Source organism: Aspergillus undulatus (genome assembly GCF_047715775.1).
Source record: "Aspergillus undulatus strain CBS 261.88 unplaced genomic scaffold BDV17scaffold_43, whole genome shotgun sequence".
Taxonomy (NCBI): domain Eukaryota; kingdom Fungi; phylum Ascomycota; class Eurotiomycetes; order Eurotiales; family Aspergillaceae; genus Aspergillus; species Aspergillus undulatus.
In genome coordinates, this window is record NW_027396647.1 from 246171 (window position 1) to 268183 (window position 22013).

A 22013-nucleotide genomic window follows, 5' to 3' on the forward strand; every position below is an offset into this window, starting at 1 on the left:
AGTACGCTGCACTATCCTCGATCAAGGCCACCTTGGAATTCCAACCAAAAGACATTCATAGGATTCAGCTGCTGATCGCTGAAGCCACCTGATGTCTCGTACCCTGGTGGATGCGATTGGCTTTGCTTTATCATTACCTGATGACATTCAGTGCCTAAGAGTCCCGTGGCCTTGCAGAAAGTGATGTGACTGGCTGCATAGATACCAGTTACACCAAGCAGCTTAGCTCTAACTTACGGATCTCAATCCCATCCGGGTGATATGACCTGAGAGACGAGAACGGTCTGTCCCCCGTACACGCCATTCGGTGAGTCGAGACTCCGTGTAACAAGCGCTGCATATCCGAGTGTAGACTAGGCCGACCTGATATTCTCTTTCGATGGTCCGATAAATGGGCACGAATGCTCTCATCGCGGTGGATACAGTCACTGTGCGACATGCAATGTACGTCTTACCTACATGCAGGTCAGCTTCGATTTTCAGAAACGTGAGATATCCCTCGTTCTCCGCATTTTTTCAACGCTATACTTGTCATTACCTATGGCATACTCCCAGATTGTACGTATATACAGAGCTTTGCTACTTGCTTATATGTAATCCCGTGCTTTTCGCTCACCGAGACCGGTCCACTGGTACGTCATGGAGTAGCATCGACTCAATGACACCGTAATTGTTTACATTCCCCGAGGCCTCAGCCGTGGAGAGTCCCTCCTTTTTCCATTTTGGGTCAAAGTGGTACGGATAGCAGGTAGAATGGCTGCTCATAGTTGAATCGAGCGGAGTATACAAGGAAAAGGTAATGTGACCAATTTGAAAAAAAAAAAAAAAAACAAAATTGAAAGGTGTATTCTGGTCGGAATCTTATATAGCGAGTTCCTGTAGATTTAGTGAGAGGATAGATGACCCTATGGCCTAGATCCTCCTGTCTATCTATCACATATATGCTCTATCACATATATGCCCCAGAGCCCACGTATCTTTACCAGTATGAGTAAGACGCACTCGCGTAGATTAGCCCTCCTCCCCTCCCCCACCGTAGATGCAGCTTATAATAATGCGTAGATGTCCTTCTTACTGTGACAATCTTATCGCCTCAATGAGCCCTAGTTAGGTTCAATACTGTCAATCCAACGTTCGCAAGCAAACGCAATATTTCCCGTCGCACTCGCGAATTCCAATAATCACGCTACAACGTCGACTGAAGGGTTATCATCTCAAGAAACAGTCCTTATATTCGAGCCATGTACCCTCTCTTCCTCTTCGTGAGCTCACTCGCCTGCACGGCCGCGGCCCTTCTATGGCGATACTTCCGCGTCCCAAGCACAATCCCACGCAACATCCCACGGATCCCGATATGGGTAAACTTCTACGCATGGTACCACGACCTCTCCGTAATCGAACTCTACAACGCCTTCTACCGCGAGCCAATGGAAGCGCACGGCACAATCGCAGTCTGGTTCACGGGCGTGTGGTGCGTCCTTACGTCGAAACCAGAGTACCTAGTCGAGATCTTCCGCAACGACAACACGTACCCGAAAGTGGGCGTAAATATCCGCGGGAAGGGCAGTCTGATGGGGATGTTTGCGGGCGAGAATATTATCAACTCGAGCAAGCCGAGCTGGAATACGCTTACGAGTGTGATGAAGCCGGGGTTTTTGAAGAGCTTTGATACCGCTGCTATTCATGACAAGGCGAGGAAGGTTCCTGAGCGGTTTCTGCGCGCTCAGAGAGGGGTTGGGAGTGGTAGCGGTGTGCTTGTTGCGCACTGGGCGGAGAAGTACGCGCAGGATGTGATGGGGCTGTGCTTGTTTGATTTCGACTTGCAGGTATGTGTGGCATCCCGACTCTTCCATGTTGGGCTGGGACATCACTGTTATAATTTCGCGAGGTATATGTGACTCTGACGGAAATGCTATTTCTGATGCACTCCAGGCCCTCGACGAGCCCAGAGTCCCGTATGAGCCGCTGATCGGGCAGATCCTGCCTGCGATCTTCAGCCGGTGGGCGATGTATTTCCCCAAACTGGATATCCCCGGACGACGCCTTTTCTCGCGCAAGACGACGCTCGACAACTGCCGAGTTCGATCGCCTGCTTGATGGCATTGTCGACTCGGCCAAGACAGCGGACACAGAGAAGCACCCGAAGGTCGTCTCGCAGATGCTCAAGAAGGCGTTGGATGATGGGCGACTCACCCCCGAGCTGTTCCGAGCTAACCTGCGCATGTCGTTTATGTTTGGGCATGATACGACGGCCATCTTCATCGGGCTGACGATGTACGTGCTGGGGAGTAATACGGTACGCTGTCTTCTTGCCTCCTTCCCTGCCCTGAAACTCATCATCTCTACCTAGGCCCTGCAAGACCATCTCCGCGTCGAAGCCCTCCAATCGACGGGCGAAAACGTCCATGACCTCCCCTACCTGACGTCCCTCCTCTACGAGGTCCTCCGACTATACCCTCCTGTAACGGAAATGCTGAATCACACTACCACTCACGCAGCCACACTCGGTGGAAAAGTCACCGTTCACCCAGGTACCTCGCTAGGCTGGAACTCCTACGGGGTCCACACGAACCCAGCCATATGGGGCCCCGACGCAATGGAGGCCAGACCGGAGCGGTGGGGTAGGACGGTTAAGGAGATCCAGGCAAACTTCCGACTACAGAGTACGAAGGGGAACTATATTCCGTTTTCTCTCCATGCAAGGAAGTGCCTGGGCCAAAGCCTGGTGCTTACAGAAGTTAAACTGGTCGTATTTGAGATGGTCAGACGGGTCAAGTGGGTTGTTGATCCGACGTATAGGCTGAATCTGGGTGGGGTGAGTTCGCTTGCTTTGAATTTGCGGTTCCTTTGCATTCCGAATCGCTGACTATGTGGCAATCTCTTAACTAATTGGCATTTTGGCATGTAGGTCATGTTTACAATGCCGCTTGGGCTGAGGATCATCGTGGAAGAGCTCGATCAGGACGCCGGCGCCGCGGTGGAGACGAAGCAGGCTCATACCTGAAGCCTTCTACTCGGGGCTGCAGGTATTGAATCGGTCTAGATGAGGTAGTAGTTGGAGCAGGACTTAGTGTTGCGTGTAAGTGTGATGGCCCAGATACAAATGTACTTCTGGCTGACTAGCAACCGTATGTAGCTGAACCAGACATCCTATACCTGCTAGCTAATTACATTGACTCCGATACATTTCGGTAATGCTTAAAGCTTCTCGTAGTGCACCCGGAGGGCCTATATTATGGCGTCGACGTGGAATCAGCCCGATTGCCTAATGAGTCCAGGCCCTGCGGACCCGAATGAAATCGCCTCTGTATATCAGCCATCTTGATTAGGAGTAGTAAGCGCTAGATGATCGACTCTTCCATTTTTGCCAGGCCCGTGCTCTTTCCTGCTTCTTGTTTCGTTTTATTTTATTGCTTTTCCTCTCCCTTTCCTTTTCCTTCTTTTCCTTCTTTCAGATTGTTTCCTGTTTTTAGGTAGGACAATCGTGTGCGTATCTTGCCGCCGGATACCGTGTCACGTTGACAAGAGTATCGCTAGATCCAATCGCTCATCTAGTTGATGAATGATGACCGCAGAAGTACTGGTAGCACCATATTGTTCCATTTACGTGAGACCGGTATCTTAGTTCCGACAATCCCATTCCCAGAGACGAACGAAACTCGTTGTTGTCACCTTCCGCGGGTATGCCTTGGGTGAACCTACCAGGTACAGTTTCTGCGGTAGACCAGGGACCCTCGTTCAGTGCTCTTGGCCATTGTCCCAGATTCGGACAAGACAATACAACGAGGACAACGAGCTGAACATGAATGAGTAGGACATACCTAGCTCCAGCTCAATTTCAGCCCATGCAGTCAGATCCGACAGACCAAGCATGAAGCTGAAGGATTTGGTGTCGGGGCTGAGGGGAGGCATGTATGCAGTGTCACCATAGCACCAGCCTATCGATTGCAAATCTGACTGGAAGCCCTCGGTGCTTACAGTGACCGACTTCCGAGCACAGCCCTAAATGCAAATTTCGCTGACTGACATAGTCCGTCCTATCAGATTCGTGGCATACCCAGGTAGCTAGCCTGTTCCCGAATCTCTAGGACGTGACAGTCCGACATCAATGGCTGACCACGTTGCGTACTGGGAGCCCCGCACATCACACCATCCGTCCATCCCATATACGACGCCGTAGAGCATATAATGCGCCCCTATATTGTGCAATCGGTACGAGCAAACAGTACAGCAAATCCAACAATTGCTTCTGCCTAGCCTACCTACAGATTTCATCCTACCCCATCAGACCCAGACACAAACCAAACCAAACACCAGAAATGTCCAAGACAAACATAGCCTCTTACGACGTCATCGTCGTCGGCGGCGGCAACGCAGCCCTTGTTTCCGCTCTCTCAGCGCACCAGTCCGGCGCACGCGTCGCAATCTTCGAAGCAGCCCCGGAGGCCGAGCACGGAGGCAACAGCCGCTTCTCATCGGGGATTTTCCGCATCCCGCATAGCGGGCTGTCTGAAGTAACGGCTTTGCTTGATGAAGCTGCCCTCGATGATGTAAAGCACTGCCGCATGGCGGCGTACCCGGCCGAGCAGTATAAGGGGGATATTGAGCGGACGAGTAAAGGACACTGCGATCGTGCTCAGGTGGATGTTATGCTAAAGCATGCATTTGAGACGGTGCGGTGGATGAAAGACGATATAGGCGTGAAGTGGCAGTTGCCGCTGGGGAAGTTCTTTGATCGAGAGAAAATCATTGCCGCGCAGGGGGTCGTCGATATGCCGCCTTGGGATACGGTTATGGCGATTGGCGAAGGGACAGGTCTTATGGAGGCGCTGTGGGATGCTGTGCGGGAGAGACCGGGTATCGCTGTTTTCCATGAGTCGCCTGTTTCCGGGCTCATTGCGGACGGCGATACGGTGTCTGGTGTTACTGTTCGGAGACGGGACACCACTCTGCGCGTGTACGGACAGGTGATTCTTGCCTGTGGTGGATTTGAGGCTTCGCCGAGGCTACGTAGGCAGTATCTCGGTGAGGGGTGGGATCTCGTTGCGCTGCGCGGGAGCCGGTTCAATACGGGGACTATGATGGAGCAGGCTGTTGGCGTTGGAGCTGCGGCTGTGGGGAACTTTGGAGGATGCCATGCTACCCCTCATGACCTGGATGCGCCGAAGATTCTGAATCCCAGTGATGCGGACAGAATGAGCCGGTATAGCTTCCCTTACTCTGTTATGGTCAATGCCGAGGGACGTCGGTTTATGGACGAGGGCGAGAACGTGTTTAGCCTTACTTATGCGAAGACCGGCGCAGCGATTGTCAAGCAGCCTCATGCTACTGCGTTTCAGGTCTTTGACCAGAAGACTCTTCATCTTTTGGAGCCGAGGTATTCTGTTGCATCGCCTGTGGAAGCAGACACTTTGGAGGAACTCGCCCACAAGATCGGAGTTGACGCAAATACGTTCACTACAACCATTGAGAAATACAATTCTGCAACCCTTAAGGATGCCACGGAGCGCTTTCATGCATTCGCCTGTGACGGTGTGTCGACAGGGACTGCACTGGATATCCCTAAGAGCAACTGGGCTCTGCCGATTGACAAACCGCCGTTTGTGGCGTACGGCGTCACCTGTGGTATCACGTTTACCTACGGCGGCCTGAGGGTAGACAACGCAGCTAGAGTACTGAACGACGAGGGTCTCGTCATGCCTGGGCTCTGGGCGGTTGGGGAGATAGCAGGAGGTTTCTTCGCCTTCAACTACCCAGGGGGTTCGGGCTTGACCAAGGGTGCAGTGTTTGGAAAGCTTGCGGGGCAAAGTGCAGCAGAGAGAGCGAGAAACATTAAATTGGCCTAGACCGTTATGTATCTAACTGTTTTATGCAATATCAAAGCCTCGATCGCCCGCTAATCTCACTTCTAGTAAACCCTCATTGTTCTTGGAAGGCCCTTTGGACCGCCAGATCGTCACAAGCTCCAGGCCAGTGGACAACAACAGTTCTCGAAACTGACTTTCAGTCCGTTCCATGCCTCCAAAGAGCATCATCATGCTCATGTCCGCCATTATGTCCCCGGGCGTTAGCTCCGCCGCACCAGCCGGGAATACCTTGTCCCCAATCAGCAGGATCGACTCGGGGGTCATTGCCGCCGCGATGTGGCCAAGGATCTTCTGGCATTCCTTATCGGGCCAATTGTGGAGAACCCTAGTCAAAGCGTATATATCGGCGCCTCTTATGGGCTGTGGGTCGAAGAAGTTATGTGGCATCTGGCGAATACTCGCATCCACATGGGCGGGTCTATCACCCAGTACCTCAGGAAGATCCTGAAGAGTCAACTCCGCCTGCAAGTCGGGGACGTAATCCAAAAGGAGTTGGATATTATGACCCTTTCCCCCAGCAATATCGACAACTCGCAACTGCCGCTCAGCGTTGGGCCCTCGAAACGGTTCGAATCGCTCGGAGACTGGAAACAGGTCTGGCCAGCGTGCCGCAAAATCCTCGGTGTTTTTCATCATCCCGCAGAATGCTGAATAAAGGTCCGGGTGCTTCTGTAGCCAGGTATAGAAAGGTTCGCTCGTCTGATGGGCATATTGAAAGGCAGAGGCGTCGGAGCGGTCTGGGTTTCGATGGCGATTGTTCGCGAGAAATTCAGGGAGTTTGAGCAAAGCCAAGTCAGCCACCTCACTGTAGGTAGGAATTTTTGTTAGTCCCTTCAATACCGACTTTCACGTTGTCAAACATACTGAGTAAAGTTAATCATGTCTCTCAAATACGCGCCGGGTGCGAGGTCATTAACGCTCCGGTGCGCTCTGTAAGTATTGTGCGAAGTAGGGCCAAAAAGACGACATAAAACAAGAGGTCGCATTATCCGTTCTAGGTAAGACTATTAACCAGCCCTGAGGTGTTAGCTTGGGTAAGGAGGAACGCATACCGACGAGAACAAGCTCGGTCCCAGTGTGCGCGGCTATTTCGCTCGCCGAAAACTCGTCCTTATCACTGCCGCACACGAAGTCAAAGATGCCCATGTCAATGGCTATCTTGATGGCGGTTTTCTCGGGAAACTAGAGATCCCAGCTATCAAAAAGGATGTAACTGTACGAAACCCTGCTTGTTATTACTTACCGGGATCTCCAGTGTCGTTTCTCGGAGTCGCGACGATAGTCTCTGACATGCTGCCCGTAACTGTTTCTCCTGATTCAGAGTGATGACGCGACCACCACCCAAGTCATCCGCTAGATGAGATATTCCCTCAATGAGACCTTCGATATCCATGGAATTCTTGTTAAACGGTCCGGCCATGCTGCTGGAAAGGCGGAATCCAATATCTGCAGGAAGATCGTGCATAATTGTTGTGACTAGCGACGAGCAGGCCCGCAGGGAGAATGAGCAAGTGGAGATGAGACACTGACGGATGGGAAAAGGGCAGGTGAAGGAAGTAAAGAAGAAGGGGCAGGGCTGGGGAGGAGCGACCATCTGCCCTACTTGTGCCAGAACTGGACGGACTCCGAGCTATGTTGATTCTGTGCAACATTTGTCGGTTATAATTTCTATCTGCGCTGTCGATGTGGGTTTTATTGCCATACCTGCAGAGTCTGTTTGCAGTTCCTGCCTGCATAGAGGATCTGCCTGTATAGGCTCTGAACGCATGCAGGTCATGGTTGGCTGGAGAACATCGTTACACAGGCGATCTGCCAGAGGCTTGAATAATTCGTCAGGAAGTCACAGCCTGCGCCAGGTAAGAAGATAAACTGGCTGACCTGCATATTTTCCCGATGCCGATCTAATCCACAAGCACTTCATGGGTTTGCCTAGCGAACTTTCCTTGTTAACACGTCTCGCTGGGCTTTAGAGAGAATCTGATTTCCTTCTGTCCAAACCTTCCTACAGCATCATGTATTGCGAGAACGCAAGCAGTTGCTCTGTTTGATTGAGTATGGAGTCCGATCCAATCAATCAAGCACTCGTTCACCTAAAAAAAAATAACACATTTGCGTATTTTGAGATCTCCATTTCTAACCTAGCACTTCCCTTACCCAGCTAATGATTATCAACTTTTCAATGGTATATTAGCCGATAACGAATCAAGCTCGGGGTGTCAAACTATTCCACCTAGATTTACCCCCCTGCACGGATTTATCGCTCGGAAAAAGCCAAGCCTTGTGTAATTAGGGCTCATGGCCCGCTGCCTTATTACAGGCATACTTATCCGGGCGCTTGTCTCCTCTGCCGTTTCAAGGCAGCTTAGGGTGCGCCGATTGAGCGGGTTAAGGGCATTCACGTTGTGATTACCATGCCAGGATTTAGGAATTGAAGACCTCCTTTCGAATGCGGGCCATGTCGAAACCCATGACATCAATAGGGTAAAGCATAGTTGCCGACTTATTAGCAGTTGCGTACCAACAAACCCCGGTCCTCTTATTTCCAGTACATGACCTGTGAAAGATTCCAATCTCGAAGTTGAAGTACCTAGCTCTATCCTCCTATTACCCCCAAAGTAAGATATTAGCGCGATAAGAAGGAAGTTATTGGATGTTGAATCAGCAACTCTAGCTTACAGGCAATCTGATGTATCCATGAACTCAAGGACATAGTCGGGTCATCCTTGGCTATAGTCCATCGCAAGCGCCGCTGTTGTCTACCCCCTTCTTGCGGCGTTTATAACCCTAACAAATCGAGTCAAATCATAATCAACAACTTCATTCCTAGACCTACTCCTTTATTAACTGGGAAGTATTACGATAAAACATTATACCCCTATATCTACTCCTATATGTTAGCCCTTTATTGCTGAAATCTCGGGCTTCAGATACTGCTAACGCACGTATACTACCTATGTACAGAGGAACAACATCGCCAGTAGCAGGTACAATCCTAGACCGCGACCGCGCCTTCAAAAATACTGTGCCGCGTCAAATGCACAATACGGAGAATCCGGGGTAGTCGAGGCTTGAGAGGGGCGACTGGAGACCGGAGAACTTGGAGACGCGACGTCAGCATACCAAAGAACTCTTCCGAGGTTAGTGCTGTGAGTTACTAGAATGGTTTCTGAGCCCGCCGAAAACAGTATGGGGATACAAAGAAAGAAGGGAAATTATGACGGGTTTCAAGAGGTAGAAAGAGGAAAGAGACAAGGCCCAGACATAAACATCGGAAAAAGGGCAAAAAAATGAAAGTGGCGCTGCCCGGAATCGAACCGGGATCGTTAGTGCCACAAACTAAAGTCATGACCATTAGACCACAGCACCCTTAAGTCAAGGGAAATCAAATTCTCTGTCCCTATAAACCAATTGACAGAGAAGAAGCGAAAGGGTTCACTTCTCTCAACTATGGAGTACAACAGTCTTGGTTATATCCTAGTGGATCCTGACAGTTCTCATTCACTGCCATGCTAGTACACAGGTTTATGCTTATCTCATTTCATCCCCCTTAAACTTGACTGTAGGTAGATTATGTCACAGAAGTTTTCATGCGATGTAGTCCTTCGATTCAATTACCTGGCCATGTTTAGTCGTGCGGTCTGCCAGTCGGTTCTTGGATCTAGGTCCAACATGTCAACGAGACTAGCAACATTCCTCCTGGGACATCCCGGAGATAAAGGACAAGCATCACTTCAACAACATACTATTACCTGCTGAGTCTACGAATCGCCATGCCCCGGCAGCCTGGCTCCCACAACTGGACTATATCCACTGTTATTCTGCACGCGGTAATAGTCGATGGAAGTGGAGCTATAGAGGCGGTTTCGTAAATGGTCATGGAAGTTCGCTAATCAATGGGCAGAGTTGTAGTAGCACTGGCACTCCTGTGGTGACTGTGGTGACCCTTTTGGGTGATATCCTGTTGAGTGGAAGTATGTCTTGCCCCGCAGGTGACTTGTTTTGGACCACAGGAAACGAATGCAATTCTATACCAAGGACCGCGCGGCAAACCATCGACAAAACTGACATCATATCATATTGTTGATCTGAAATTGACGGTGTTCCAGCTCAATAGTACCTCACTACTATCCGGGCCATGTTGAATGACTGGTTGTTTGACGTGAGTTTCTTCTGCCTTCTCACCTAGAGGATTGTTATCTCGACCAAAGCGAGAAACTTGCTCAACGTCGATTCGTGTGAGTAGTTCTGTCCGCTCGGCTATACTCGACATGATCTCATATTCTGTTGTTCTCTTCCTTTTGGGCCAAAAAAAAAAGAAAGAAAGAAAAAAGAACGTGGCGCCACCCGGAATCGAACCGGGATCGTCAGTGCCACAAACTGAAATTCTAACCATTAAACCATGGCACCAATCACATGGAAAGTCCGACTTTTTTAGTCATGATGAAGGGTAGGGATATAAAGATGAGAAGTTACGTTGTTTTGGGAGCCCTAAGCAGAGAGCCATCTCTGAAGTAGTATGACATGGCCATCTTGGACTCAGACCATCGTTATCGTACTGGGTCCGGACTGACGAGCCGAGATCTTCTCAGATACATCAACCATGTTACCCCTCGGGCGATTAGAGACTGTTACACTCGCGATTGCTATTAGCTGGCACACAGTTCATGGTCTCCTCCATACAAAGATGACCAGCCAGCCCTTGAGGTATGCGGCAAGCCCTATTCACCCAGACGGCATCTTCCGAAAACATAAATCGCATCTCGTCGTCTTGCTCCCTCGCTTCTCCCTCGTCTGAACCATCTCCTCCGATCCGTTTTCTGCTACGGCCTCCTCAGCGCCCCATAATGTCCAGTCCGACAAAAATTGCTCAAAATCAAAGGGAAACCTGGCTGAACCAACAGGCTGAACAAATCATGGCCTCAAGAGTGAAACCTACAAAGAAACCTAGAAAGAGTCTACTTTGCTGGGGTCCTTTCTCATACGCTTCAGAAGACAAATGGCGTACTTCATGATTGATCTGGAGACACCCTTAGCCGCCTTAAAACATCCTCAGTTGAATATCTCCTGAGATTTGTCTTGGCGGCTAGTACTGCCTCACACTTAGATGTTCTTGAGTCAGGCTCAATTGGCTGGACGAGCTGAGGAGACTCATGGTCATTTTCCAGTATTGATCTATTGGAATTGGGTTGATAAACCTGGGAGGCCATCCCGAGGTCTACTGCTACATCAGCTTTCCATATCAAAGAGCCCTCTACAGACTGAAAGTCCGCTCCCCATGCCAGAAGACCATGCACAACTCTTAAGGTTGGAAGAGATGTTTAGGCCGTGTGCGGAGCACCCACAGGACTGATTTGAAAAGGCCCCTGGCTGCCGACGACATGGGCCGGGACCTTAACATTGCACTACCTCTTTGCAAGGCTTCACGGACTGGGGACTCCAGAGTCCGGGAGGTCTTAGATTTTAGCCGATGACCTTGGGCGAGTTTCCGCCGAGATTCATTAAACGACCTCCCGCTTCGCCGATCCGCGGCTGCCTGGATACAGCTTAGGAAGGAGATTCTTTCTGTATTACAGGCAGAAGCAGAAAGCCCGGAGATTTGGTGGAATACAAGACAAGGGCAATTATCAAGTTGCGAAAACCTTCAGAGTGGAACTCCGTTTCGGCTGAACGTACTTTCTCATCTTGAACCGCTTCCAGCTCACCAGCAAGGTTGCCTTCGCTTGTACTTGGCATTGGGTCAGGGTATTAAAAATAATACGTAAAGGGAAAAAAAAGTGGCGCCACCCGGAATCGAACCGGGATCGTTAGTGCCACAAACTAAAGTCATGACCATTAGACCATGGCACCTGTAATTGTGAGGAGTGATAATCATATTGAATGTGTTGCACCAATGTTCTTTTTGAGCTTTGGCTACGTTTTTGCTGTCTCTGACGCTGCGCATCTCTCACACCACAAGCTGTCTTCCTGCTTCACCTTATACACTTCGTGCCTACGTTGTATTTGAATTCTTGCGAGCAGACTTCCAAGTTGCGTCACGATTACCCGCCCATTGAAGTGCCCCATGGTCAGGTGCTGCCGGTCACCTGCTGTTCTCTCTGCAGAGATATATCTCGGTGCGCGAGCATTTGAACGTGCGTTGGTTTATGGAGTACATTCCGCGTCCATCCCTTTATTTAACCGCCAACCCTGTGAGTAATAATTTGGTGCCATCAGCTAACTGGACCCTCGACCAGATAAGGCCGGAGCTGCGTGGTCGGATGTGCAGTCGCTAAGCGCGGTGGTCACATCATACTTTATCTGACACCGACTGAATCGCGAAATTAACGACGCCTGGACCCTGCCGACGGCTTTCGGCCGTTGATACCCGCCCTCCAACCTGTGTGCTGTCCAATGCGCCTTTCTCATCATGCGGAGGCATCTGGGCCTTTCTCGTTTCGACCCTCGAGCGGGGTTGTTTACCTCTTAGCTACCCTTTGGACCTCCATCGATGTTAGCTTGGCAGCTTCCATGGAATAACAAGTGCGCACGAGAGCTTTATTGCTCCCTTTACCGTTCTGACGTATCGGTAACCTCGCTAAATCCAGCAGAGCACACTCGGTGAAACATCCGTTGAGAGATTGAGATCTGCAGGTTTAGGGGCGGCAACTGTGACAGCTACTGCACAAGGCTGCAGAATGTGCTATTCTTAATGCTCATCAAGCCAGTTGTGGTTCCACTTCCCCTCACAATTCATTTCCCAGCCTGGCCTAATGCAGGAATACGAGCTTGGGCACCTCGTGCACCCACAGTGACCACTCAGATTCCAAAGCACACGGCGCTTTGAGCGAGGGTTGGCATATTTGTTCCACCATGCCAGTTCTTGGCTGCAGCAATTTTCCCTGTTCCATTGTCCTGAGACGAATCGCAGGGCTCTATGGGTGTTGAACATGAACCTGCAAGCATAGTCCGCCCCGGACAGGGATGTGTCTGTGCGCGGCGCGCAAGGGTACGGCCGGTGCGAGAGGCTGATGGTGGGCTGCGCTTCGCGGTTTCTTTTCAGTCTCATTCAATATAAGATCTTATCATTTTCCCAAGTGGTCGCTTCGAACCGCCCCCATGCCCAGCGCTGTTCGACATCTAGTCAACATGCCTACTACAACCAGAGGCCACGCTGAGTATGAAGCTGTCGCTAATCAGACCCCTAAACGGCTCGCACCCCATCTACAAGCTGTCCCGCCAGAAGGCTCCAGTCCGATTGACAGAGATGAAAAAGGCCCGGCCGCGTGGGGGATTGGATGGCAGTGTCCGACCCTGATGGTTGGATTGGTGATTAGTGGCGCGTCGTTGGCCGTGGGCCACCATCTATACTACCGCAAGCTCGATGGCACCATGGTCGAGTCGATCAGCGAACAGACATGGGCGATTCGAATTGGGACTGGCCTGGCCTTTCTGGTCAAGGCCTGCCTGGTGTCCACAGTTGGCATCGCAGCAGTGCAGGAGATATGGGCCACTCTACGTCGGAAGAGTCTGAAGCTCAGCGGCATTGACGGCATGTTCGCTGTTCTGGGGAACCCGTTCGCCTTCTTCGTTCCTGACCTATGGGTTTATGCGAAAACGCTGACTCTGTTGGCAATTATCTCTTGGTATGTATAGAGTCCACACCCTGCTGGTGGTCTAGGGCTCACTGTCTCGCCAGGCTCATTCCATTGACGGCCGTTATTACGCCTGCGACCTTGTCTGTTCATCTCCGGCCAACGAGCAATAACACCGAGCTGCAAGTTCCAACTGCAAACTTCTCTAACGATTTCTGGGATAATATGGTAACGACACAGGGAGCTGGTATGATTCGCTCTCCGTCAGCCGCCATCAGCCGCCTCTTCACAGCTACGGCGTCGTCTCTGGAAGTGCTCACGGTTCCTGCGCCCTTCCCTAACGCATCGTACAGTCTCGCATTCTGGGGCCCTTCCTACAAATGTCAGGGCTTAGCCGAAGCTATCACCGCGGCGCAAGGAATGAGATATACTGATGCCTTTGATGAAGATGCTTCCTATACGTTGCGTGAATTATGGGAACATGAGATCGCGAACGAAACAACGCGAGGGACTATTTTCTTGGGAGCTGCTCCTACATCCATCCTCAACAATGTCCTTTTCGTGCGAGCCACTGGCGAAAATCACCTGGCGAACAGAAACGCCAGTGAGCCGACCGAGATTGTCTGCCAACTGTGGAACACCTCCTACGTGGTAGACCTGCGTTTCACCAACGGCATCCAAACCCTGACGCCGATATCGGTCGAGCATTTGGCGCCCGCCAACTGGAGCTCGCGAGACGGCACTTACACTTTGCTAGAATCAAGAAGCGAAGCCAATGCGGGATTCCATGTAACGCACCTGCTCTTCTCCGGTCTCATCCAAGGAACGATCCGTAACAGCGTGTCATTAGAATTGTCAGAAAGCAAGTCTAGTGAGGCGCCATTCACCACCCTCTCAATCACGCAGACCGGCCTGTTTGGATGCCCGGAGATGTGGAACATCTCATCGTCGGGTTTTGACAACACCCTGCCCTCATCGACCCCCTGTCGCAACGGAACTTTCGCACGCACCCTGGAGGATCTCTCACACAATTTTACTTACAGTCTGCTCAGCCTCAAAGGCGGCAATACCTCTACAGATGTGACTGCCATGTACCCGCAAAACTTCTACACCTACAACGACCGGAACCTCTTTCTGGCATACGGGGTCGCACTGGGCGTCACCATCGCATCTACTATCGTTGGATTTCTTGCACTGCACAAGAACGGTGTTACCCATAGCACATCGTTTTCGGCTGCTCTGCTGACGACGAGAAATCCCGAGCTGGATGGCCTCGCCTTTGGTCATTGTCTGGGCTCTGATCCGTTGGAGAAAGAGGTTGGTCGCGTTCGGTTGCGGTTCGGGGAGTTGAATGGTCCTCAAGGGCACAGGCATGCGGCGTTTGGGGTTAAGGGGTCAGTGTCAACTTTGTTGAAGGGGGAGGCCTATTATTAGCTTGAAAAAAAGAAACCTTTCTGTAGCGCAAAGGAAGAATTAGGTTAGCAAAATGTACTTCACTGCTCCTCCCACTGGGACATGGAATGCTGCTGGGACTCTCACCTCGGCCCGAAATCGACAGATGAGCAATTATTGCATTCCTGGACATCTGAAAATATGGCTTTCAGATGCGATATCTCAGTAGATAGAACAATGACCAAGCCTCGAAGACAGTCGCAGCACTTAAGGCCCAGATTCGATGTATCATATATAGGAGGCGCCGTCCCTGTTCAATAGCTCCGAATTCCGGCTTGGCCCTGCACGATTGCAATCCATTAGCTCGTCGTCGTTCAGATTTGATAACCTACCGAGCATAGATACCTCCTGAACTGTTTTATTGAACCAAAAAATGTATTCAGCGTCACGAATATTCCCCTTCGAGCATCTTGGAGGAGTAAATTCAGAATCGGGTTGGTTTGCGAAACGCCCTCAAGTGCTTGGGCAACCAAAGGAAATCGACGGAACGTTTTGTAACAACGCTCAAAGCCCTCAACAGCACCCCCTCTCAATATTTTGGTCAATCTCATGATCCCATTGACAAGTAGGACTAAGTCACTTGGAATAAAACCCAGAGACATCTCGACAGGAATAAGTCAAGGGGTTGCTCTTAACTGAATTTGAGTGCGCTAGGATAACAAAAGAAGGTGGAGTGACAAATATTGAGTATTGTCCGGCATGCCTGGGAAGGAGTTGATTATCTGACTTGGACCTCGCAGCCTTGTCTCGGTGCCACGTCAGGACCCAATGTTTGCTTTAACAACGTACAGCCTGGTTGAGGTCCAATGCACTGATGGGGGTGAGACCGCCACGAAAAGAGCCTTGCCAATGCCCGTTGACTGGCTGCATCCTTATCCGCGCCTTCGTCCCCGGTGGTTATCTTGACAGAGGGCGGCGCAGTAACAACAAATTCAAGCTGTGTTAGAAAGCCGCGGGGATCATCAGGTCTCTCTTAAGATACGGTCTTAGAAGAGCTATGTCCGCAAGAATCCTATCAGCTTCATTCCATCGGTTAGTTCTGACGGCTCTGAAGAAAACCTAAGCTGGTCAAGAGAGATAGGACAAGCTGCACATATAGTCTGTCCAATGGTGATTGTCAATAACCTCTTCCATCTCTTCGTCACCCCTGCTTCCCCCTTTCGAGGTCATTTATGTCCGCAGCGGAACACTCAACATCTGTTAGCTGAATCCCTTTTATTCTCCCCGGGTGAGTACTCCAAGCGGCCTACTGCTGTCTTAAAGTGAAATTTATGGATAACAAAATATGAATGACTAACGTCGATTTCCGCCATGACGGGTGCGTTCTAGATACAGCAAACTTCAACAGTCGAGACATCTTCTTGAACTTAGATGCATAGGATAGTGTCGTAATTCGAAATTCCCAGAGGGAGAAGTATAGTATAGAGATCATAGTTGAATATATACTATCCCAGCGTCCTGTTTATTCTCAGTTTAGTATATGAGCTCCAGCCTGCCAAGCACTAAAAGTGCAACTAGATATTCAGTAACTTTCGGGCAAGGAACAGTTGTCAAGCATGACAAACGTCGACTTCTACCAGACATAAAAAGTGCAATACCAGGGTTTGCGCTCGTAGCTTGGCCTAAAGTCAGGAGATACTGTGGCGTGGTGTGGCTCGTGCATTTAATGCCTGGAATACTTTTGTCTCAACCAGAAACTTGGCGGCTGGCTTGAGAGGCTTGATGCCAACTATGGTGGCTGGAAAAGGCAGCCTGGTACTGACCCGAACAATGGTGCCTGAGTACGGCTCCACCGGTCAGTATGGGGGTTGGTAGGCGTGAGCAGCCTGCATTTCAAGGCCCAGTGAGCATAAGCCTAGTATAGCTTTGATTGGTGTGATTTCATTCGTCTTGAATGGGGTCTTGGTTCCTGGATTCCATGAAAGTGCTACTTCAAATGGCAAGCTGGTAGTAGGGAGTGCATCGAATAGTCACACCAAACCGAATGAAGCCACTCTAGTATTATCATTTCTCTCTCTCTTTCTCTTTCTCCATATGGCACGGACAGTAACCCTACAGAGAATAAGTTATACTAAGGCTTCTTGAAGTTCTGTAGACAGACGCTGTAGGCAGTTTAACTTAGTATACAGGGGGCAAAAGCTAATACACTAGGTATGGTGAGCGCGGCATTGCCCCAAAATAGGCTGCAGATGCAAAATACCACCTACCTCAGTACCCTACTACTTTCCTCCAGAGGCCCGCCTCGCTGGACCAAGCATTTGCCCTGGTAATAACCGGCCATCCACGCGGGGAATCCAGTCCTACTGTAACCTGGTTGGTGCAATAACCTTACTCATGTCTGTGTCAAACATGCACCTGCAAAGCGTAGGATTCGTTCAGAAACCCAATGTCGCACTCTGAGTCTTGACAGGGTAATGGCTATGTGGCCGGTTGCCCTCCTACTCCTCGCGGCGACGCTGTCCCAGGGCAACGCAAGCGCCCAACAGGGTATGTATATCGCTCGCCTCCCATCAAAACTCCAAACCTCCTTGCCCAGGGAAAAAAAAGCAATTCTGACCCACTCTTTTTTCGTGATTTTCTGCAGAGCCAAACCAAATCCACAAACGAGCAACCTGCTCCTCAACAACAGACGGGTACACCTTCAACGGCCTAAACTTCACGACGCACTGCGGACATAACATCGCCCGCGAAGCATACAGCTCGGCAGAGCCGACACAGGATAGTTTCACGAACTGCATGAACGACTGCTCCGTCTCGTCAGGACTCTGCCACGGAATCGCGTATACGCGACAAAACAGCTCGTGCTCGCTTTTGACAAATAGCAATGCGACGACAGAGGAGAACCTGATTGTTGATAGTACTGCCGATGTAGCCCTCGTGCCGAGACCGCAATTGGAAAATACCTTCGATGCAGTGTGTCCCTATGCGAATGGGTCTGTGCAACCCACGACCGCGGGGCTGAACTTCTCTATTCAGTGGGCGACTGATATTTCGCCGTTTGGCCATTACTGTCCGTGGTCGCTTGTCGACGCACCCTGGTGCAGGATGCATACGGTGTCGCTGGATTACTGTATGCAACTCTGCGCGGAGGCACGGCCTCTCTGTCGCGCTATTTCGTGGAATCCGGATATGGGGAACGGGTTTGCGAACTGCTACCTGAAGAATCAAACTGAACAAACCCTGGTATCTGGGAACCGGCCAAATTATTTTGATTCACAGTGCGCTGGCCGAGTTCCCCGATGTTGTGGGCGGGTGTCCGAACCAGGACAATTATACGTCCACGTCCACAGCGACCAGCGGTGATAAAGCAGTCCGCAAGACGTTTGAGATCTCGTGTTTCCAAGGTCAGGTTGGGACGGGAAATCTTACGTATTCGCACCAGGGGGATGTCTTTGCGTGTATGGATGAGTGTGCGACGACGGAGGATTGTGTGGGCGTGCTGTTTGATTGGTATATGTCGTCTGGGTACGAGAACTGCCAGCTGCTGAGCGAGTTGGGGGCGGTGGTCGGCAACGTGAATTCAGCATTCGCGGAGCTGGTTTCGTCCGAGGAAACAGACGGATCGTCCTCGTCCAGCAGCAGCAGCAGCAGCAGCAGTAAAGCGTGGATTGCCGGCCCCGTCGTCGGCGGGGTCGTTGCCCTTGTTGTAGCCATCGTGGGTATGTTTTTCTGGCGGAGTAGGAGGAACCGACAAAGGGAGATGCAAATGCAGGCTTCCCAGGGCTTCCCTCCTGCTCCACCGACAGGAACGACGACGACGAGTCCGGCGCTGAACAATACTACGCTCTGGAGCAAGCCCGCTGTCAGTCCCGGGGGCGTTGATGTCTTGAGGCCTGTAGAGGTTGACGCGAGGATGCCGAGGCATGAGCTGGAAGCTGAGACACCGGTTACTGCGCGTCATGAACTGAGTTGATGTTCTTTTTGCGAAGGCTATGCATGAGGTAAATACTAGGTATCTAATGTCTATACACCCGGAAGCGCACCTGGTTGAATTTACACGGCGTTTCGCAATGAAGTAATGCGATTTACAAGACCACGTACAGTTTTCACTTCTTAAGATCCCAGCTCTTCAAAGTATAGCTTTGGGAAGATTACTGCCCAGTGATGGTAGTCCTACTGTTGGCTCGGGATTCCTTAGTACCTGGCCTACCCATCAATACGGTCGAGCAGATTCTTATTTGAGGATATTAATGGGTTTCAAAGAAATATCTTATAGCTGTACAGCCCAGGGAATACAATTCACCAAGAACTCTGTTACTAGAGATACACTGGTGGTTGATCATGGAGAAGGCCAATTTGCTGCATGAGAACGTTCTGGTTCTTTTACTATCCATTCGTCTATTCTCTTGCTCAGCGGCAATTTTGCTAGGATACCCCTGGTGTTTCTGAAAGATTCCGAGCCCACTACCCCGCACTGCCTGTATGTGCCACTGACAAGGGCCCTGTTAACAAGAAGATAAATGCCCGCAGGCATACCCTAGTATTATCAGAAGCGTCGGAGTAACCTCTCTAAAGGATGTCATCAGTCTGATAGCCATACTCATCTGCGAACGGCACGGGGTAAGTATCAGGCATAATGAAAAGCCGGTACCATATAGTTAGCAGCTGTGGAGAGGCTGCACTGCTTAGGGGATGGAGATGCTAGTGGCCTGAGTGGGCATCGATGTTCGACCTCATCTTGCCCGATAGTCTGTCTACTCATCAGACCTTGAGGTGAAAGCGTTTGAAAACTCAGTCGCAGTCATCTGCTTACGCAGAGCGCTAAGATGTTTCACATGGACAGCAGAGTAGGATAGAGGCTACGCTTCATGAACGATCCAGGACTATGTCCGACAAGTAATATGGGAACTGTACATTAATTCACATCCAGTACAATAACATTCGGCATAGTGGCAGTCCCTTTCCCGATTGTACGTCATGCTTAATTCCAATCCAGAACTGGTTTCAACGCATCTCCATCGTGCAGTGCATTTGGCTCAATGCTTGTTTGGATTTGGAAACCTAGAACGCATTTAGTATGGGATGACGCTTTTAGTGACGATCACGCACTGCTCGCGATAACATTCAATCAATCTGTCGGCTTAGGAGACAATCGACAGCGTCATGCTGTAATTCTGACTGTCATCTCCCTACCCACGCTTGGCCTCCCAGCGCTCGCCGGTTATTATGAAATTCTGAGCTGTCTGAATCACACCTCGCTAAATTTTAGAGAGGTAGCGATTGATTCCAGCAAGGAGTAAGCTCTCGAGGACCGTAATAAACTAAGTAAAGTCTCCTTACTGGTCCAATGTAATTCAGTAATCTTCTTCCAGCTGGAATTGCCCGACTTTTTGCTTGATTATAGATGCATAAAGAACACAACACAACATAGTAGTAAAGGCAATCCTCTTGGGAACGACGCCACATTGGAAAGAATCCCGTCCATCTGCATCAATTTTCATCCCCTGTACAGTGCCACCACAGCGCTGTTAGTTTCACCATAAATTGGAACCCAATAGATTCTTCTCCCTTAAGCCCCAATCTCCTTCTCCTCAACAACAGTCCCAAACGCATCGTCCAACTCGGCCAGAGCGACATCAACCAGTTTCCCGGCCTCAACACCAGGGATATCTCGATCCCCCACACCATCCTTCACAACAACAACCTCAAATCCCAACTCGTTCCCAGCCCGCGCAGTCGTAGACACACAAACATGCGCCATATACCCCACAAGCACAATCTTCTTCCCTACATCGCCCAGACCGGAAAGATACGTCGCGAGATCCGTCTGCGCAAAGGAGTTGGGGAAGTTCTTCGTGATAACCTTTTCGCCCGATTGGGGGGTTAATTCGTCGAATTCCTTCGCGAGTTCGGTGTCGGGTGTGAAGACTGGCGCGCCGGGTGGCGTGGCGTGGACGACGTGGACGATGTTGCGGCCGTTGTAGGGAGCGGTGCGATACTTTGCGAGGAGGTCGGCGATGACTTTTCGGGAGGAGGAGACGTTGGATACGGCGAGTTTTCCCTGCGCGTATTCGTTTTGCGCGTCGATTATGACCAGGGTGCTGTCGTGGATTGAGGCTTTGCTGGGGGGGAGGCCAATTGTTTGGCGAAAGGATTGGGCGGTGGAAGACATAGTGGTGGTTATAGCGCAGTAGTAGGAGTAACTTCTAGTTGAGGTTGGCAGGTTAGTTTGAAGAAAGTAGATAGAGCGTTGTTTAAGCTTCCTCAAGGACAGGGGCACGGGGCGGGGTTTATGTATGGCGTCAGACTGGTCCCCGCAATTGCACGAGAATTGCTTGTACCCCACTGCAGACTTGGCATTATGTAAAAAGCCGGTAAAAATAGCCGGCAATCTTCCTTGTTTCCGAGCGTCGGAACGTTCCGAGGTCCCGGTCCCTTCTTATACTTGCCACTTGGGATGGTCTCTTGGTTCAAACTAGATCTCTATCTGATGCTTGCATACGCTACAAATGTGTCATTTAGTATTCGCCGATAAGTCAGTTCAAGTTCATTAGCAAGTGATATTGCCTGGACTTAAGGGATTGCTGAAAGGGGGGATATATATTTGCGAGAGTCAGCATATATAATTCCATGCCACCTAAGAGGATTGAGCCGATTTGCTGTCAGATACCCTTATTTTGAACGGCGACCGAAATTCAGAGGACATGTACTTGTGCGTACGGGGGCTGGTGTGAACGAGACACCTAGATGCTCGATACCTGGGCCTATAAAAGCAGTCCACGAGTTCCAGACCCACAGGGGTGAGTGCGGACGATGGTGCATATGTATACAATCAGGTTAGAGGCTGTTCAGTTATGCCGTTTGTGGTTGCAGGTGACCAGGCCTCGTTTTTTCGGTCGCGCACCACAAAACTGCTTAATAATCGGCTTGGCGGTCACATGCATGTCACGCCACCTATTTTGCTACGAGGTAAGATTTCAGTCCACGGCACCTCTTTCAAGACGCTTACGAACACATCAACTTCATGATGGCAGCGCTTTCCAAAAATGTTAGTTAAGTACTTTGAAACTCCTTAATAATCATTATCTTGAGCCCTGTTTCTACTATAATCGCTCTTTTTATGCTCTAATCGCTAATTTATTGGTTTAGAAGTGGTACCTGTGGTACCTCCGCGAAGCCGAAG

General features: G+C 50.4%; 6 protein-coding genes and 3 non-coding genes across 9 annotated transcripts; 4 read left to right on the forward strand and 5 right to left on the reverse strand.

Annotated features, from left to right (window-relative positions):
- Positions 1-1241: 1241 nt before the first annotated feature.
- On the forward strand, positions 1242-3004 carry BDV17DRAFT_293643 (cytochrome P450; the record flags this gene model as incomplete). The annotated part of the gene is made up of 5 exons (XM_073762660.1): positions 1242-1826; positions 1933-2009; positions 2059-2296; positions 2351-2815; positions 2909-3004. 5 exons carry the CDS (start codon positions 1242-1244, stop codon positions 3002-3004), a joined length of 1461 nt encoding a protein of 486 aa, XP_073613270.1.
- Positions 3005-4110: 1106 nt separating this feature from the next.
- On the forward strand, positions 4111-5856 carry BDV17DRAFT_157178 (FAD binding domain-containing protein). Its single transcript, XM_073754577.1, has one exon. It carries the CDS (start codon positions 4320-4322, stop codon positions 5844-5846), a length of 1527 nt encoding a protein of 508 aa, XP_073613271.1. The 5' UTR covers positions 4111-4319; the 3' UTR covers positions 5847-5856.
- Positions 5857-5867: 11 nt separating this feature from the next.
- Positions 5868-7287, reverse strand: BDV17DRAFT_293645 (S-adenosyl-L-methionine-dependent methyltransferase; the record flags this gene model as incomplete). The annotated part of the gene is made up of 4 exons (XM_073762661.1): positions 5868-6672; positions 6732-6861; positions 6920-7049; positions 7111-7287. The coding sequence occupies 4 exons, from the start codon at positions 7285-7287 to the stop codon at positions 5868-5870; spliced, it is 1242 nt and encodes a 413-aa protein (XP_073613272.1).
- A 1874-nt stretch (positions 7288-9161) lies between these two features.
- BDV17DRAFT_t115 lies at positions 9162-9233 on the reverse strand. The gene has a single exon. It is a non-coding gene; the product is annotated as a tRNA-His (tRNA).
- A 969-nt stretch (positions 9234-10202) lies between these two features.
- Positions 10203-10274, reverse strand: BDV17DRAFT_t114. The gene has a single exon. It is a non-coding gene; the product is annotated as a tRNA-His (tRNA).
- A 1368-nt stretch (positions 10275-11642) lies between these two features.
- On the reverse strand, positions 11643-11714 carry BDV17DRAFT_t113. The gene has a single exon. It is a non-coding gene; the product is annotated as a tRNA-His (tRNA).
- Positions 11715-12992: 1278 nt separating this feature from the next.
- Positions 12993-14872, forward strand: BDV17DRAFT_293646 (uncharacterized protein; the record flags this gene model as incomplete). Its single annotated transcript, XM_073762662.1, has 2 exons — positions 12993-13489; positions 13543-14872. 2 exons carry the CDS (start codon positions 12993-12995, stop codon positions 14870-14872), a joined length of 1827 nt encoding a protein of 608 aa, XP_073613273.1.
- A 2432-nt stretch (positions 14873-17304) lies between these two features.
- On the forward strand, positions 17305-18803 carry BDV17DRAFT_293647 (uncharacterized protein; the record flags this gene model as incomplete). The annotated part of the gene is made up of 3 exons (XM_073762663.1): positions 17305-17377; positions 17475-18030; positions 18110-18803. 3 exons carry the CDS (start codon positions 17305-17307, stop codon positions 18801-18803), a joined length of 1323 nt encoding a protein of 440 aa, XP_073613274.1.
- Positions 18804-20264: 1461 nt separating this feature from the next.
- BDV17DRAFT_157244 (putative isochorismatase family hydrolase) lies at positions 20265-21183 on the reverse strand. The gene has a single exon (XM_073754578.1). It carries the CDS (start codon positions 21000-21002, stop codon positions 20400-20402), a length of 603 nt encoding a protein of 200 aa, XP_073613275.1. The 5' UTR covers positions 21003-21183; the 3' UTR covers positions 20265-20399.
- Positions 21184-22013: the final 830 nt, after the last annotated feature.